This window comes from Lagopus muta, chromosome 29, assembly GCF_023343835.1.
Source record: "Lagopus muta isolate bLagMut1 chromosome 29, bLagMut1 primary, whole genome shotgun sequence".
NCBI classification, from domain to species: Eukaryota; Metazoa; Chordata; class Aves; order Galliformes; family Phasianidae; genus Lagopus; species Lagopus muta.
In genome coordinates this window covers 1,939,158-1,952,142 of record NC_064461.1, presented here as the reverse complement: position 1 = coordinate 1,952,142, position 12,985 = coordinate 1,939,158, and the positions used below count along the sequence as shown (strand labels likewise).

Here is a 12,985-nt window from a genome sequence, read left to right as displayed (position 1 = left end):
CAGAAAGGGTGGTCAGGCACTGCAATGGATGCCCAGGGAGGTGGGGGAGGCACCGAGCCTGGGGGTGTTGAAGGAAAGGCTGGATGTGGTGTTGAGGGACATGGTTTAGTAGGAGCTGTTGGGAATGGGGGAACGGTTGGACTGCAGGAGCTTGGAGGTCTTTTCCAGCCTTGGTAATTCTATGATTCTAAAATCAGAGCAGCGTTCCATCAGAGCTGCTCCAGGTTACAAAAGCAGCACTGGCTTCCCCTCCTCTAACAGAAATGACGATGCAGGCTGCATTTCTCCTGACAGCAATCTCTGCCCGTGAAGCTGCAAAGGTTGGCATTCAGGGCTGAACGTGAAGCCTTACTGCGTTACCACCGAGATCTGTCCCCAAAAGCTCAGGCCCGCTGTCCCCCACAAAGGCTCCTCACTGCTCACCCGTGGGCCACCACTGCTGCTGTACTTCACAAAGCTGACTTCAACACGAACAGTTCCTTTCATCTGATGCACTTCTAGAAGCTGATGTCCTGCAACAGATGACAAAAAAAAAAAGAAACCAAAACCCTCAAAACCTTTTAAACAAGACGGTGAAGATTTTTCACGTTTCGCTGCGTTCCTGAGGAACAGCTTTGAATATCAGCCTGTCAGTGATGCCCCCCAAAGCCCAGCAGTACCGTGCAGCCTGCTCTGCCCGCTGCCGTCGTCCTTCACCACCATCCTGGTGGCTCTGGCGTCAGAGAAGTGAGCCAGGCTCCTGTTGGACGACTTCCAGTGCAGCACCAGCGAGCTGAAGTTGTCAAACTTGCGCTGCTGCCCATCAAAGACCGCCAGCTCCAGCTCTGTGCTCCTGCGGCTGGAAATGGGGACCTGCACACCAAGGAGGAGCTCCATCACGGCTCACCGCCTGGCTTTACAAGGAATGTTTCCTCCTCCCGAACAAGAATCAGTCAGACTGCAGTGACAGCATTCTGGGCAGTGGCTGCTTCCATCTCCCAGCTGCAGCTTGATCACCCAACGTACTGCAGGGATTCCTCTCAGAGCTTTCCTGCTTGCAACATCAATTACTGCCAGGCCAAACACGACGGGCAAAGGAATTCTGTCAGCAAAGGGCCCAGGCCATCATTTCATAGAATCACAGAATCCTAGGATGCCCTGGGTTGCAAAGGAGCACAGTGTTCACCTCATTCCAACCCCCTGCTGTGTGCAGGGTCACCAACCAGCACTGCAGGCTGCCCAGAGAACCCATAGGGTGCCATAGGGATTCATAGGGTGCCATAGATACCCATGGGGGGCCATAGGGACCCATAGAATCGTTGACTCATAGAATGCCCTGGGTTGCAAAGGCCCACAGCGGCCATCAGCTCCAACCCTGCTGTGTACAGGGTCACCAACCACCAGACCAGGCTGCCCAGAGAATCCATAGGGTGCCACAGGGATCCATAGGGTGTCATTAGGATTCACAGAATCATGGACTCATAGAATGGCCTGGGTTGAAAAGGAGCACAACGGCCATCAGCTCCAACCTCCTGCTGTGTGCAGGTCTCCAACCAGCAGCCCAGGCTGCCCAGGGCCCCATCCAGCCTGGCCTCCAACCCCTCCAGGGATGGACGGGGCATCGCAGCCTCTCTGGGCAGCTGTTCAGCCCCTCACCGCTCTCCCAGCACACAACTTCCCTGAGCCCCAGCCTCCAGCTGCCCTCCCTCCGCTTCCAGCCGTTCCCTGCTCTCATCTCCCCTGCCCAAGAGCTGCCTCCCCTCCTGGCTGCAGGCTCCCTGCAGGCGCTGCAGGCTGCACTCAGCTCAGCCCCAGCTCCTCTTCTCCATGCTGAACGAGCCCAGCTCCCTCAGCCTGGCTTTGCAGGGAGCTGCTGCAGCCCCTGCTCAGCCCTGCGGCTCCTCTGGCTCCTCTCCCACAGCTCCCTGTCCTTCTCGTGCTGGACGCAGTTCTGCCCCAAGCCTTACCAGCTGCTCGCTGTGCTGTGGCAGCAGACAAGGTGGAGCAGCTCCATACGACGGGCTCACAGCCATGCTGTCAGGAGCAGCACAGATGAACGTCACCACGGCTGACTCCACAGCAGGTGCGGGGTTCAGCAGCCCAGCCCGGTTCCCTGCACGGAACGTGAGCACCTGCAGGGACACACAGAGAGCTGCAAGGTGCCCAGATCAGCCGCAGAGGGCAGAAAGAAACAGCCGTGCCTTCAGATGCAAAGCTGACATCAGGTGCGCAGAGCCAAAGGATGCGCAGGACCATCAGAATGACTGGAAAAGACCTGGCAGATGATCGGGTCCAGCTGCCAGCCCATCACCACGCTGCCCACCACCCCGGGTCCCTCGCCCTGTGGCCAGGCACGCTGCCACTGCTGCTGACTGCCATCGTGGTCAGGATGCAGATGAGCAGAAAGAGCAGAAGCAGCACCTGCAGCACAGCTGCTGTGCCTCCGAAGGTTGTGAGATGCTAAGAACCCTCTGCCTTCTGGCTCCTGCATCGTGTTCTGGAGTTTAATACTGAACCCATCACCACATTTGGATTCCAAAAGTTTTCTCTGCAAAGAGCAGCTCTCCCCCACCCCTACTGACCGTGTCCCATTCCTAGGGTTAGCTGGGTATCTTCCCAAAACGTTTTTTCGCCTTGGAGAAGTTTCTGTGGGCAGTTTGGAGGGAAGTTTCACCACAGCTGTCTGTGCATTAGGAGAGAAGCACCAGCCTGAACAGGACCCCTACCGTCCTTTCCCCAAACACAGCTCTGAGTCAAACGGGAACCAACAAACCAACAAGTGTAAGAAGAGTGAAATCCTTTGTGAGCAGACCCATCTGTGAGCTCTCTACCCGAGGAAATGGGAGACTGAAGGTGTGAATCTACCCAGCCTGCAGCTCCTGATGAAGCTCAGAACGCTCCTTACCTGCTCCCCCAGCTCCAGGCACGCCGCACGGTACACGTACTGCTTCACTTTCCTTTGGGTTGGCAGGCGGATTTGCACCACCTCAATTTTACTTCTATGTTCTACAGTCAGTTCCGAAAAGAAACGGGACGGTTCCAGAACCCACGGCCCTGGGCCACCCTCGAAAACAATCTCCTTGGTTGCCTTCCAGGTCACCAGAGCCACCGGGTTGACGGCCTGAGCACGTGAAGAAAAGCAAAGCAGGAATTCCTCTTTTGGTGCCATCTGTCAGCAGGGCATTAAAGTCAAAAAGAGACCAAGAAGAACCACTGATGGCACTGCAGGCCTGCAACTACTCCAGCAACATCAGGGATGTTTAAGGTCAACCCCCAGGGCTCTGTAATGCTGGAATGAAGTCATGCACACACACAACAAGCACACAAGAAACTGCAGATTGTAATAAAATATCCCCATTTTTCTTCTGCGTTCATTTCTTCCAAGCTGCCCAAGAAATCCAGCTTAGGCCCCACCTCTGAAAGTGCTGATCCAGCAGCACGCAGCTCAGACTGAAAAACAAAGAGCAGCCAAACACACTGCTGCTCTTCCCCAGAAACTGAAGCCAAGCTGACTCTTAAACCCATTTACTCCCATCCAACAGAACGGATTTTGTTTGTTGCTGTCGGTTAATTCCCAGCTGCAAACAACTCAGGATGCAGCACTGTGCAACGAAGGCTCCTCAGCACTCAGTGATTCGAACCCAGCACGCACGTCCTCACCTTGAGAGGCTCATAAGCAGCAAACGTTGCACTTGTTTGCAAGGACTGCTGGTGGACACGAACGCTCACTGTCAGCACTGTGTGTCCCACAGACCTGGCTTCTATTTGGAAGCTGGAGCAGAACATCCGGTCGGGCTTCTGACGACCTAAAACAGAACGTCTCTCATCTGTGATGAAATTAAGTGCAGGAGAGCCCATAACATCCTTTGGTTTTCCTAAAGGTTCCCCCAGGTGGCACATTTGATCCCTCAGCCGTTGGGAGACAATTAGAAAAGAGCTGAATGACAGCATGGTTTGGGTTGGGAGGGAGCTGAGGGATGGCGAAGCTGCGACCCCACAGCGCCTGCAAAGCCACCGACCTGCCCACGTCTCACAGCAGCCCAGGCTGCCCAGGGCCCCATCCAGCCTGGCCTCCAACCCCTCCAGGGATGGACGGGGCATCGCAGCCTCTCTGGGCAGCTGTTCAGCCCCTCACCGCTCTCCCAGCACACAACTTCCCTGAGCCCCAGCCTCCAGCTGCCCTCCCTCCGCTTCCAGCCGTTCCCTGCTCTCATCTCCCCTGCCCAAGAGCTGCCTCCCCTCCTGGCTGCAGGCTCCCTGCAGGCGCTGCAGGCTGCACTCAGCTCAGCCCCAGCTCCTCTTCTCCATGCTGAACGAGCCCAGCTCCCTCAGCCTGGCTTTGCAGGGAGCTGCTGCAGCCCCTGCTCAGCCCTGCGGCTCCTCTGGCTCCTCTCCCACAGCTCCCTGTCTCGTCTGGGAACCCCCAGCCCTGGACGCAGTGCTGCAGACGGGGCCTCAGAGAGCAGAGCAGATGCTTCAACCCCATCACAGCCTCAGCATTCATTAACAGCTGACGAAGTCCCCACCAATTATACAAAGCACGCTTACGAGAACAAGCTTTTGGAGCTGACCCATCATACCTCCTTCTGCAAGGACAAACACTCCCCTCTTCTCCATGCTTATCTCCAAAGGTAAGAGGGAGCAGTCGGTGAAAGCAATGTACTCCCCCGTTTCCCTGCGTGTGAAGTAAGCCTGCAGAGGAGCCAGCAGCGCGTGCCCCACCTCCACGTCCGCATGCAGCGGCACCAGTTCCAGCTTTGCCAGAGGTTCCACAAACACCTGCATGAGCAGAGCATCAGGAAGCAGCATGAGAGCAGAAAACTGTGACAGCAGGAAACAGCCCACGTCAAAAGATGGGGAACAGATGGATGGCACCTTCGCTTACAAACGCTCTAACAGTTCTGATGTGATGCTAAAGAGGATGCAAAACCAATTCAGCAGTCAAACAGTGCTGCACAAAGCAGCACCTGACACTCGAGATGTAGAAATACTAAGATGCAAGTCCAGTAACGTACACTGGAAACGGTGCCACCGACAGCAAGCTGCAATAAAAGCCTGCGGAAAACCAAGCCCAGCTCTTCTGAACAACAAACACACTTTGACCTTCAAGCAGAAGCTTTCTGTTTCTCAGCCTGGACAAGACAGCAATTCAGAACAATGAAATCATAAAAGAAAGACTTCCCTGTATTGCTGCGTAATGAAAGGGGTTCTGTGCGTCTCTGGCCTGAAGCGTGCAGTGCCCCTGCGCCAGGCCTCCGCTCACCACTCCCTGCACAGTGACTGTGGCCACAGTTTGATTGGAAGAAACCCAGGAGAAGTTGCCACTGCCTCCTTCCACCTGTAGGAACAGAAAGGAAAGGGGTGCCATGAATACAGCAGTCCTGGCAACAGGAGGAGGAAAACAACCTTGTGCTCGTGGCTTAGCTGTGCAGCAGCACCAAAGGGCATTTCTGTTGCCTCTTATGCAACGCTTCCAGCAGTTCAATCTGCAGTGATGTTGAACGGCGTCCAGCCAAGTAAACGGCAAACGAAACGAAGAACAAAGTGACAAATCACAGATCACACAGAATCACAGAATCACCCGGGTTGGAAGGGACCCCAAGGATCATGCAGTTCCAACCCCCCTGCCTGGCAGGGCCACCAAACATCCACATTCAGATCAGGTTGCCCAGGACCCCGTCCAACCTGGCCTTGAACACGTCCAAGGACGGGGCATCCACAACCTCCCTGGGCAGCCCGTTCCAGGGCCCAACCACTCTCCTAGTAAAGAACTTCCCCCTAACATCCAACCGAAATCTTCCCTCCTTCAACTTGGATCAATTTCCCCTCGTCCTGCTGTTGTCAGCCCTTTGGAAGAGTTGACTCCCCTCCTGGCTGTAGGTTCCCTTCAGGTATTGATAGGCTGCAATGAGGTCACCCCGCAGCCTTCTCTTCTCCAGGCTGAACAAGCCCAACTCCCTCAGCCTGTCCTCATAGGGGAGCTGCTCCAGCCCCCTGATCATCTTAGTCGCCCTCCTCTGGACCCTTTCCACAATCTCTCTGTCTTTCTTGTACTGAGGGCTCCACACCTGGACACAGGACTCCAGATGGGGCCTCACAAGAGCCGAGTAGAGAGGGACGATCACCTCCCTGTCCCTGCTGACCACCCCTCTCCTGATGGAGCCCAGGATCCCATTTGCCTTTCGAGCTGCCAGAGCGCACTGCTGGCTCATGTTCAGTCTCTCGTCCATCAGGACCCCCAGGTCCTTCTCTGCCGAGCTGCTCTCCAGGCCCACTCCTCCCAGCCTGTACAGGTGCCTGGGGTTCTTCCGGCCCAAATGCAAAACCCTGCACTTTGCCATGTTGAACCTCATTAGGTTCACCCCAGCCCAGCCCTCCAGCCTGTCGAGCAGCAGAGAGAAAGAAAAGGGAAGGGAAGGGAAGGGAAGGGAAGGGAAGGGAAGGGAAGGGAAGGGAAGGGAAGGGAAGGGAAGGGAAGGGAAGGGAAGGGAAGGGAAGGGAAGGGAAGGGAAGGGAAGGGAAGGGAAGGGAAGGGAAGGGAAGGGAAGGGAAGGGAAGGGAAGGGAAGGGAAGGGAAGGGAAGGGATGAGCGCTGGGGGACAGGAATGGGGCATTTCTGGGGAAAGGAAAGCAGCCCGTGGGCTTGTCAGCGAGACATGGATGCTGCGGAGGGAGGCAGGCAGCTAGCAGAGGAACTGAGCCAAGAGCTCCCAGAACAAGGAGGCCATCACAGCTCCCCAAAGCACGCCGGACTTCACCTGCAGCTGGTGCTGATGCAGCACTCCTGCAGGGTGCCACGGGAACGCGAGCAGAGGAGAGGAGAGCCTGATGGGGGGGAACATCTTCACCTCCTGCTCACGGCTGATCGCTGCGGGGAAGGGAGCAGCAGAGCCATCCTGCAAACACGGGGACAAAAGGAAAAGCCCTTTCCATCGGAGCATCCAGAAGACAAACTGCTGGTCTCACAGCAAATCCAGCCTGAATGCAGAATCCCCACGGAAGAGATCCCTGCCACGGCCACAAGCTTAAAAAGCACACAGGTGGAATCAAGTGTTTCTTTTGGGGGATTGCAATCCAAACAACTGCACTGCACTGCGATGCAGCCCACAGAACACTTTGTATAAAGTTAAAGGCAGGAGTCTGGCTGTATTTAAGTTGTTTCCTCCATGCATTTAATTTCCCTCCCAGGTGCTGAGGCCAGTTGGCACAGTGTGCATTGCTATGAAACCCGTCAGCTTCAGCTTGCTTTTCTAACTGCCTGCTTTCTCACTTTTCTAAGGGTCAGTTTTTCCCTCTCGGATGCTCCCAGCTCACCAGCTGCAGGAGTTGCACACAAAGGCCTTGTGGGGAATAACTCAGGTTGCAGCAGGACAAATACAGCACAGCTCCAATCACAGAGCAGCTCGTTTCCCATGGATGTGAGCAGCGCTAGGACACAACCCAAGGGACTGAAGAAACATTCTGAAGAAAAAGCCTGAAGAGCCTGCAGCCAGGAGGGGAGGCAGCTCTTGGGCAGGGGAGATGAGAGCAGGGAACGGCTGGAAGCGGAGGGAGGGCAGCTGGAGGCTGGGGCTCAGGGAAGTTGTGTGCTGGGAGAGCGGTGAGGGGCTGAAGAGCTGCCCAGAGAGGCTGCGATGCCCCGTCCATCCCTGGAGGGGTTGGAGGCCAGGCTGGATGGGGCCCTGGGCAGCCTGGGCTGCTGTGAGACGTGGGCAGGTCGGTGGCTTTGCAGGCGCTGTGGGGTCGCAGCTTTGGGACCCCTGAGCTCCCTCCCAACCCAAACCGTGACTCTGTGAAAATCACAACCATCCTTATCTCTTACCTGCTGAAGGACAGAAAGCAGCTCAGCCCTTATCGCTGTGGTGCCACCTTTTCGGACTCGAACCACGTGGTGAGAGCCGTTAGGAGATGACGTCAGCTCCTCAAAATGCTCCTCAGAAAAGCGGAGAGTCATCCTGAGGTTCTGCAAACGGACCAAAATCAGCCAACGCTGCAGCTCCTCCAAGGGAGCCCAGATTCACTGCACACAAACACCCACGGGGCTGCGCCGTCCTGGACAGGTTTGTAACACAGGTAAGACTGAAGTGCGAGTGGAAATTTGTGCTACAGAGTCTGAAGGAGACTGAGGTGATAAAAGCAACAGCTGCTTTCCTTCTCCTGCTCTCTAATCCTGAATATCCCTGTTAGAAACTACTTTCAGTACACTTGGAATGCTGCATTCATTCCATGCTCTCCATGACAGCAGCGCAACTCATCACAGCAGCCCAGGCAGCCACGCGTTGCTAACAGGCATTTACTCACCTCAGACAAATAAACCTTGGTGCTGTCCCTGTCATAAACCTCAATGGTGATGGCGTAGCGCCGCTGCACCTCCAGCACCCATCTGTCTCCCGGAGAGACGCTGAAACCTGAGATAGGAAACCAAAATCAGCAGCAACCAACAAAAAGAAACCCAAGCGGTCGCTATCTTTCATTAAGAACTTTGCTACCAGTTGCTTTTCTATCTGCAGGATAACCGAGCGATCCTTAACTTGGTTTAGAAACTGTAAGTCTGTGCTCTGTTTTGTGCCCCATCAATGGGATGCAATTTTTGGTCATCAATGTCTTTCTGCTGCCTAAAAGCAGAGATTTCAGCACAGCACGAGGAGCCGCAGCACCTCGAGGCAGCGAACCTTTCAGGATGAGAAGCAGTGAGTGAAGCAGAAAGGCGCTCATCGCTCAGCCCCCAAAGCATCCGCCGTCGTGTGAGAACAAATCCCCGAATCCGAGCACACAACCAAAAATATCCATTTCAGCAAGCGGCCCAAAATGGCACAGGAGGCAACCGTGGCACTTTCTTTCCAAGCTCTGAGCCCCAGCGCCTGCTGCTGATGTTCAGCTCAGCTCAGTGACTCAGAAAGCAGCCCATCGAATGGGGCAAAGCCGACTTCAGTTCTCAAACCAGAGCACTTGGGGAGATGCGGCCTGCTCCAGCCTTGAGAATGAAGGCACTGATTTGTTACGTGTGATCCTGATCAGAAGAAAACCCAGAACGACGATGTGAGGCGTTAACAACCGAGCCCCTACTTTCCCATTACCTAAAAACCCAGCTTCTACCACGTGGATGGTGCAGTTAGGCAGCCCAGATGCAGCTCGCATGTGAATGTCTTGATTTGTGTATAGGAATCCTGTCGGAGGTTTTTCACTCAGGAGCCTGGTTGCCTTTAGTGAGCTGTAAAACTGGCAGGGTTTAAACACAGAGCAACAGAGGGTGTGGAGTTTGATCTAATTTTCACCTCCTGCCACCATCAGCAGGGTTCCATTTTGTAACTGGGTGGAGGAGGAGCCCTTGTGAATAGAGAGGAGGAAGGAAGAGAACGGGGAAGGAGAGCAGCGGGGAGCACTGAGCTGAGGGGAAGGAGGAGGCGCATGGGAATCCCTCCAACAAAGCTCAAGCACTCAGAGCCACTGCAAACCAAAACCAAAGCGTCCTGCCTGCCTTCACGACCTCTTTCACTCCCGATCTGTGACTGTAAATCGGGGAGAGCTTGGGAGATCGCACAGCTCACTGCAAGAAAGATACTGAGGGCCTGGAACGTGTTCAAAGGAGGGCAATGAAATGGTGAGGGGTCTGGAACACAGGGCTGATGAGGAGAGGCTGAAGGAGCTGGGAATGTTCAGCATGGAGAAGAGGAGCTCAGGGGGGACCTCATGGCTCTCTATGACTGCATGAAGGGAGGCTGCAGTGAGCTGGGGGTCGGCCTCTGCTCTCGTGTCATCAGTGATGGGAGCAGAGGGAACGGCTTCAAGCTACGGCAGGGGAGATTCAGGCTGGACATGAGGAAGAATTGCTGGTCAGAAAGGTGGGCAGCACTGCAATGGATGCCCAGGGAGGTGGGGGAGGCACCGAGCCTGGGGGTGTTGAAGGAAAGGCTGAATGTGGTGTTGAGGGCCGTGGTTCAGTGGGAGCTGTTGGGAATGGGGGAACGGTTGGACTGCAGGAGCTTGGAGGTCTTTTCCAACCTTGGTGATTCGATGATTCTATGAGCTGCCCAGCAGCACAGAGCACAGCACACAAGGATACTGCGATGGACCACGACCAGGCCGCTCCGCCCCAGCTGCACGGCTCGCACGGCGCCGCTCCTCCCCTCCAGGTTGGCCACAGGCAGGAGCTCAGAGCCCCCAGGAGCAGCGACCTGATCCCGAAGCTCCAGCTCGTAATGCTCCAGAGGAAATTCCAGCTCTGCAAAACACAACAATTGCCGTGGTTTTATAACCACCTCCGCTCTCCTACGAAGCATTCTCTTTCAGCAGGCACGAACGCAAGGACTGAACAACAACAGCAGCACTCCATCAGTCTAAAGAAGGATCTGGCTGCTGTTTTCTCCACGCTGGCAGCGTCAGTTCAGCGCTCAGGAGCTGCCACACGTGGAAATCGATTCGCATCCACCCTGCCACCATTCCCCATTTGCCACATTCCAGCACGAGGCCCCAGCAGCCAGGCGGCTCAGAACCAGACTTCATCTCTAAGGCTCAGAAAACCACAACGAATCCACGGCCGAGTCACAGAGCTCAGCAGAAAATTGGGCTCGACGCTGGGAGAACAACTTACCTGTCATCTTCCCCCGCACAACTTTTGCAACTCTGTATTTCACAAGTGCTCCAACCAGGAGGTGAACATCGTGAGCGGGGATCAGCACTATGTGCTCCAGAACCAGCAGGCGTACCACAGCAGCAGCCACTTTCTAAAGGGAAATCAGAAGGCTGCTGTTACCCACGGCCACAAAAGCCAAAGCCGGAAAAAATGACAAAGAAATGCATGTTTTCCATGCAGTTTGCCTTAACACAGAGGTTTGGATTGTATTTGTTTTGTTCTATCAAGAAAATCGTGGTGATTATTCACCTCGTAGGTCGATTCGTGTATTCGCACTCTTATAACCGCTGCTCCAGTCGTGATTCCTGACACCAGGATTCTGTCTCCTTGTTTTTCTGCTCTTTCCAGCTCAACGATGTGGTTTGGTGGGGAATAGTCAGCTTCCGAGTATTTTAAAATCCTGACAAGAAAACAAAAGTAACCTTGGCTGCCATCTCCGTGACCATTTTGGATTCACTAACACAGCCAGGCTCGTGTGCCACGAGGCCATTGATCAGGAAGAAATCATTAGCAGAGAACTGTGGAAAAAAGCAGGTAGGAAACACGCCTGGAAGTCTCCAATCACAGCCCAAGTTTGAAGCAGAAGAAGCTCAAACTTAAGCTGGATTCCTTGGGATCCTCCCTGACAGAGATTTAAATCTGCCCAGGGATGAAGCTCAAGCATTTAACCCAATGCGTGTGAATTCCTCACCCTAGGAGCACCCCAAGGTGAAAGCAAGCCCTAAACATCCCCCCATCCTTTTTGTCACAGTCACCTTATTTTGTCTGACAATTCCACGCTGTCCACATCCTCACCCTTTGCGATGCTCCACTCAAAAACCATTCCTGACAAGCTACTGAACGTGTTTCCTGAAAACAAAAACGATAATTCACACATGAAGGGGAAAATTCATGCACTCTTGCTAGCTGCCATGGTAAAATCGAGCCTCCTTTCCTTCTGAACACGAAGGCAACAAGCAGCATTTATTTCTCAGAGCACAGCTTTGGCGTGGTACTGGGTGAGCCCTTCTCACAACCGTACCTTTGACATCCAGGGCTCTCACTGCCAGCTCCAGGGGAGAATCCTCCACGTAGATCTCCCGAGTTCGGGACAGAATTTCAATGCTGTTGATGACATCAACCATCACGTCGCAGCGCAGCGTGTGGCCGGTGACTGCAGCAAGGGAACAAACAGCGCTTCGTTCAGCCCCTGCAGGTTCCTATGGACTCAACAGCTGCGAAAAGCTCTACCAGTGAGAATAATCAATAGCTGCTTTCTCACCCTGCAGAACGTGGCTGAGGTGTTATCACTCATCACAGCTTGTTTTCAACAAAAAAATATCATGATATCGTACACTTCCATACAAGTCCTAAATCCTACATCACCTCCCACCTCATGAGCCTCTGCTTTTCCACCCACCGTGTTCCTCAGCCATCACAGCACTGCTCAGCCTGGTGGGCTGTGTGGACTGAGCAGACAGCAGAGCTTTCTGGGAGCATGCAGCACCATTCTCATAAAAGGGCTCAGCTGTGACAACATTGTCGTGCATGGAACGCCTGAAAGACACAAAGACATTCCCTTCTCTGCTTACACGTCTATCTTTACAGCGCTGTCAGAGCACTGGGCTCCTCACCGCCCTTGTGGGCAGACCATGGGCCTCTGTTGGGCAGGGCACAGACCTCTGTGAGGCAGATCATAGGCCTCTGTCAGGCAGGCCATAGCCCTCCATTGAGCAGGCCATAGACCCTGTCAGGCAGGCCATGGGCCTCCGTCTGGCAGCCACACAGCACAGCCACAGCCACTATCACACACGAGGCCCCTGATCCAGGCCCCCACCTCCTCACTGCACCCCGAACCCCTCCGTCCCCACACACCTTTCCACCCCCCCACCCCCTTCAGCACTGCTTGCTCCCTCCCTCACCAGGAGTAACAGCCCCCCTCGGCCTCCAGCGCGAAAGACACCCTGATCTCCCGGCTGAAGGGCAGCAACACTTTGGGCGCATTAAGCTTAAAGGCGCAAGAAGGCATCACGACGAACACAACGAGGGCGAGAAGAGGAAAGCGCCGAGCCCGCCGCATCCTGTCAGCGACACAAAATGGCGCCGCCCGCAGAGCTCTCTTCCCGCCCTCCTGCAGGCGTCGCTCTGCGCGTGCGCGCTAGGACGAAGCGCACCCGGCATCCGCTGACTGCGCATGCGCATTAAGACCACGTGCACCGCATTCGCTGACTGCGCATGCGCGATGCCCCGCCCTCGCAGCGCGCCAATTTCCCTCAAGAGTCCGTGCGCGCGCCCCGCCCCCCCCCCTCCCCAAGCGCTCCCCCACACCGAACAGAGCGAGGCCACACGGTGTGGAGAGATCGCTTTTTATTTCAAAAGACAGTAAGACAAGTT

At 55.0% G+C, this 12,985-nt stretch overlaps 1 protein-coding gene across 6 annotated transcripts in view; it reads right to left on the bottom strand.

Annotated features, from left to right (window-relative positions):
• Positions 1-12,751, bottom strand: part of NUP210L (nucleoporin 210 like) — a 35,042-nt gene extending 22,291 nt beyond the window's left edge. For 3 of the 6 annotated variants that reach the window (XM_048929396.1, XM_048929395.1, XM_048929400.1), the window contains exons 1-18: positions 12,514-12,751; positions 12,012-12,148; positions 11,634-11,765; positions 11,368-11,461; positions 10,862-11,012; positions 10,571-10,703; positions 10,043-10,201; positions 9,057-9,125; positions 8,281-8,387; positions 7,802-7,942; positions 6,738-6,875; positions 5,165-5,317; positions 4,560-4,761; positions 3,640-3,785; positions 2,885-3,100; positions 1,947-2,111; positions 660-852; positions 424-512 (exon numbers count right to left, since the gene is read on the bottom strand). In XM_048929396.1, coding sequence (XP_048785353.1) covers positions 424-512; positions 660-852; positions 1,947-2,111; positions 2,885-3,100; positions 3,640-3,785; positions 4,560-4,761; positions 5,165-5,317; positions 6,738-6,875; positions 7,802-7,942; positions 8,281-8,387; positions 9,057-9,125; positions 10,043-10,201; positions 10,571-10,703; positions 10,862-11,012; positions 11,368-11,461; positions 11,634-11,765; positions 12,012-12,148; positions 12,514-12,671 — 2,583 coding nt within the window. In that variant the 5' untranslated portion in view covers positions 12,672-12,751. Of the gene's footprint in view, positions 1-423; positions 513-659; positions 853-1,946; positions 2,112-2,884; positions 3,101-3,639; positions 3,786-4,559; positions 4,762-5,164; positions 5,318-6,737; positions 6,876-7,801; positions 7,943-8,280; positions 8,388-9,056; positions 9,173-10,042; positions 10,202-10,570; positions 10,704-10,861; positions 11,013-11,367; positions 11,462-11,633; positions 11,766-11,873; positions 12,149-12,513 lie in introns of those variants that run through there. The other 3 variants (XM_048929397.1, XM_048929399.1, XM_048929401.1) reach the window with 3 other exon arrangements.
• Positions 12,752-12,985: the final 234 nt, after the last annotated feature.